The 3695-nt window shown below is 50.9% G+C and overlaps 1 protein-coding gene across 1 annotated transcript; it reads left to right on the top strand.

Annotated features, from left to right (window-relative positions):
• Window positions 1-311: 311 nt before the first annotated feature.
• On the top strand, window positions 312-2974 carry LOC123452010 (wall-associated receptor kinase 3-like). The gene is made up of 2 exons (XM_045128581.1): window positions 312-1413; window positions 1535-2974. The coding sequence occupies exons 1-2, from the start codon at window positions 312-314 to the stop codon at window positions 2716-2718; spliced, it is 2286 nt and encodes a 761-aa protein (XP_044984516.1). The 3' UTR covers window positions 2719-2974.
• Window positions 2975-3695: the final 721 nt, after the last annotated feature.

The raw sequence follows: 3695 nt of genomic DNA on the forward strand, positions 1-3695 counted from the left end.
CCTCTATTTGGAGAAAAAAATCCCAGCTGACTGAATTATACGTATATAGCACAACCGAATGAACTTTTTTTTTTTTTTTTTGCTATGCCTTGTATTGCAAATAGATAAGGCTAGTCAGTCAACGCGTGAACAGTGATGCATGCACCTGTTTGGTCAAGCGAGAAGATCGATGACACGTACTACTTCCTCCGTGTGGATTAATTTAAAAATAAAATACATTTAGATATACCTATTTCTTCGACAAGTATTTCAGAAGTACTACTATATAGAGGTGGGTGATGAGTGGTATGTACGCCCGCAGAAGATAGAAGATGGCGATGCAGGCGGCAGCGTTGACGGCGTTGCTCTTTCAGCTCTGCTTCTCGACGACGGCAGTGGCTCAGGTCACCGGAGCTGCACCAGACTGTCCGGCCATCTGTGCTGGGGTGAGCGTGCCGTACCCATTCGGCATCGGGGAAGGGTGTTACTTGCTGGGCTTCAACCTCACCTGCGACCGGGCGCTCGGCCGAGAGCGGCTGCTCATCGGCGGCGCCGGAGGCACCCTCGAGGTCGTTGACATCTCGCTGGCCAACTCCACGGTGCGCGTCATGGACACCGCTGGCGCCGTGAACCTCACCGGCAGCGGCAACGGCACTGGCCTCGCGATGCTCGCGTCCAGCGGCAAGTGGGGCGGGCTCGGCGCCGACGCCTTCGCCGGCCCGTTCGTGGTGTCGGGGACGCGCAACCGGTTCGTGGTCACGGGGTGCAACCAGCAGGCCACGCTGCTCGGCGAAGGCGGCAACGTCATCGTCGGCTGCTCCGCCTTCTGCCCCGTCACCGACATGTTTCTGAGCACGATCTCCCCCGAGGAGGTCGCCGCGTGCGCCGGTGTGGGCTGCTGCGAGACGCCCATCCCCATCGGCCGCCCTTCCTACAGCGTGCAGCTCGCCGGGCTGGACCTCAACCAGGAGATGGACCAACAGCTGCCCATCGCGGTGCGCATCGCCGAGACTGGCTGGTTCCAGGGCAAATCCGCCGCGCTGCTCAACAAGTCGCTCCCGGACTCCTCCAGCACGACGGCGATCCCGGTGGTGCTGGAGTGGGTGGTGGACTCCAAGCGGCCCCTGCAACCGCAGGATGTAGCAACGGGCTGCCCCCAGGATGCGGCGACGAGCGTGTGCCGGAGCAGCCTCAGCACATGCCTCAACGTCACCAACAACTACCGCACTGGCTACGTGTGCAAGTGCAAGCGCGGGTACCAGGGCAACCCATACCTCACCGACGGATGCCAAGACGTCGACGAGTGCGCGCTGCCGGACATGTTCATGTGCTCCGGCGTGTGCACCAACACGCTCGGAGCGTACCAGTGCCGGTGTCCGCCCGGCTCCCGTGGCAACCCCAAGATTAAAGATGGCTGCGTGAAATCATCTCTAGGTGAGCAGAGCATACATAACACCATTGGTGGTACACATGTGAGCTTGCACGTCAGGAAGAATTGAATTTTATGGAATGGTTCTTACTCTGAACCATGACACATTTTCTCTTTCGTTTTCAGCTTTGGGTGTCGGCATAGGAATCGGCAGTGGCGCTGGCCTTCTTTTCCTAGTACTTGGTGCCATTTTTGTGACCCGGAAGCTGAAGCAGCAGAGGGCAAAAGCTTCGAAGAAGAAATTTTTTAGGCAAAACAGGGGACATCTGTTGCAGCAATTGGTGTGGCAAAAGGCGGACATTGCTGAGAGGATGATCATCCCCTTGGTGGAGCTGGAGAAGGCCACCAACAACTTCGACAAAGCTCGAGAGATCGGTGGTGGAGGGCACGGGACGGTCTACAAAGGGATCATGTCAGACCTGCACGTTGTGGCCATCAAGAAGTCCAAGGTCGTGGTCCAGAGGGAGATCGACGAGTTCATCAACGAGGTAGCCATCCTCTCGCAGATCAACCATCGAAATGTGGTGAAGCTCTTTGGGTGCTGCCTCGAGACGGAGGTGCCGTTGTTGGTGTATGAGTTCATCTCCAACGGGACCCTTTATGATCATCTTCATCTGGAAGAGACTGAAGTATCGTTGCCATGGGCGGAGCGCCTCAGAATTGCCACGGAGACTGCGAGAGCGTTCGCTTACCTTCACTCAGCCGTGTCAATCCCTATAGTCCACAGAGATATCAAATCTCAGAACATCCTATTAGATGGCACTCTCATAGCAAAGGTGTCAGACTTTGGAGCATCAAGGTGCATTCCGATCGATCAAACAGGGGACGCAACTGCCATCCAAGGGACATTCGGGTACCTAGACCCCATGTACTACTACTCCGGACAACTCACAGAGAAGAGTGATGTCTATAGCTTCGGCGTTCTCCTCATGGAGCTGCTTACCAAAAAAAAGCCGTGCTCATACCGATCGTCTGAGGAGAAAAGCCTTGTTGCATATTTCACCGCTTTGCTCGCAACCGGCGACCTCGCTAGTTTGTTAGATCCTCAGGTCGTGATAGAAGGAGGAAAGACAATTGAAGAGGTAGCTCTCTTGGCAGCGGCATGCGTAAGGATGGAAGGGGGCCACCGACCAACCATGAGGCAAGTGGAAATGACACTCGAGAACCTTCGAGTACCCCATGAAATTGTCGAGATGTCTAGTATGGATGCACCAAGCTGTGAAATGATCGACGGTGGAAGCACGGAGGAGGTGAGCAGACAATATAGCCAAGAAGAAGAATACTTGTTGTCATCAAGATACCCAAGATAGTGTTCGTGTGTGATATGCACATGATCAAATGGCTTGTAAGCTTTATATTTTTTTTCCTTTTCTTTTAAGAATTGATGAGGCTCGTATAAACCAAGGAAGACGAGTACTGCTACTTAGAGCAATTACAATAGTATAGCCAGCTGCTGGCTATAAGCCATTGCCATGTCATCTATAGCTCACCTTATAGTCAACATGTACAATAGTTCATTGTAAAAGTGTGCTACTTGTTTATTATACGATCCACCTTTCATACTTACAAAATGCCCAGGAATACGTGCTAGAGCTGACTCTTAGGTAAGAGTCCGCTTACTTTCTCTCTCCTCTTCTCTTTTCTCTAACTAAATAAAAATATATTAGTTTATTTCTTATAGCCAACTGACTCAGCTTTATTGTACTTGCTCTTACATGTCTTTGATTGGTTGGTAACGATAAGGGCCTTTGATTGGCAACGAAGTGCTTCATGAAAAGAGGTTGATCGGGTCAGTCAACACATGCATGAATGCGGCCAACTGATTGGCTACAAGTTGGCCAACTGATTGTTGTTGTCCTATGCACTTAATTGGGGTGGCAATTAATAATATAGTCCCAAACGGACAGAAGACATCGGACATGCATAGTCAAGTCGATGCATGCACCTTGTCATTGGATAGATAGATCTGAGTTTCCTAACAAGATTCTCTATCAAGTGGTAGAAAGAGGCCAAGAGCAAGCAGTAGCATACCACTTGCATACGGTCACAATGATTGATCTGTATACTCCAGAATTGTCTTGTTTGGAAGCCGTCGTCACTAGAAGCATAAATGTGAGAATGTGTCTTTAATTGTACTTTTGGTTTATAAGATAAAATGGTCTAACTTGTAAGTATTGTGAAAAAACATGTAAATGGAGCATGACGATGTGATGGACAGAGCATAGCGCTTGTGCAATCTGTAGTGAAGGTATTGTGGATGAAGTATAGTAAATGATTGATGTGATGG

Source organism: Hordeum vulgare, chromosome 5H (genome assembly GCF_904849725.1).
Source record: "Hordeum vulgare subsp. vulgare chromosome 5H, MorexV3_pseudomolecules_assembly, whole genome shotgun sequence".
NCBI classification, from domain to species: Eukaryota; Viridiplantae; Streptophyta; class Magnoliopsida; order Poales; family Poaceae; genus Hordeum; species Hordeum vulgare.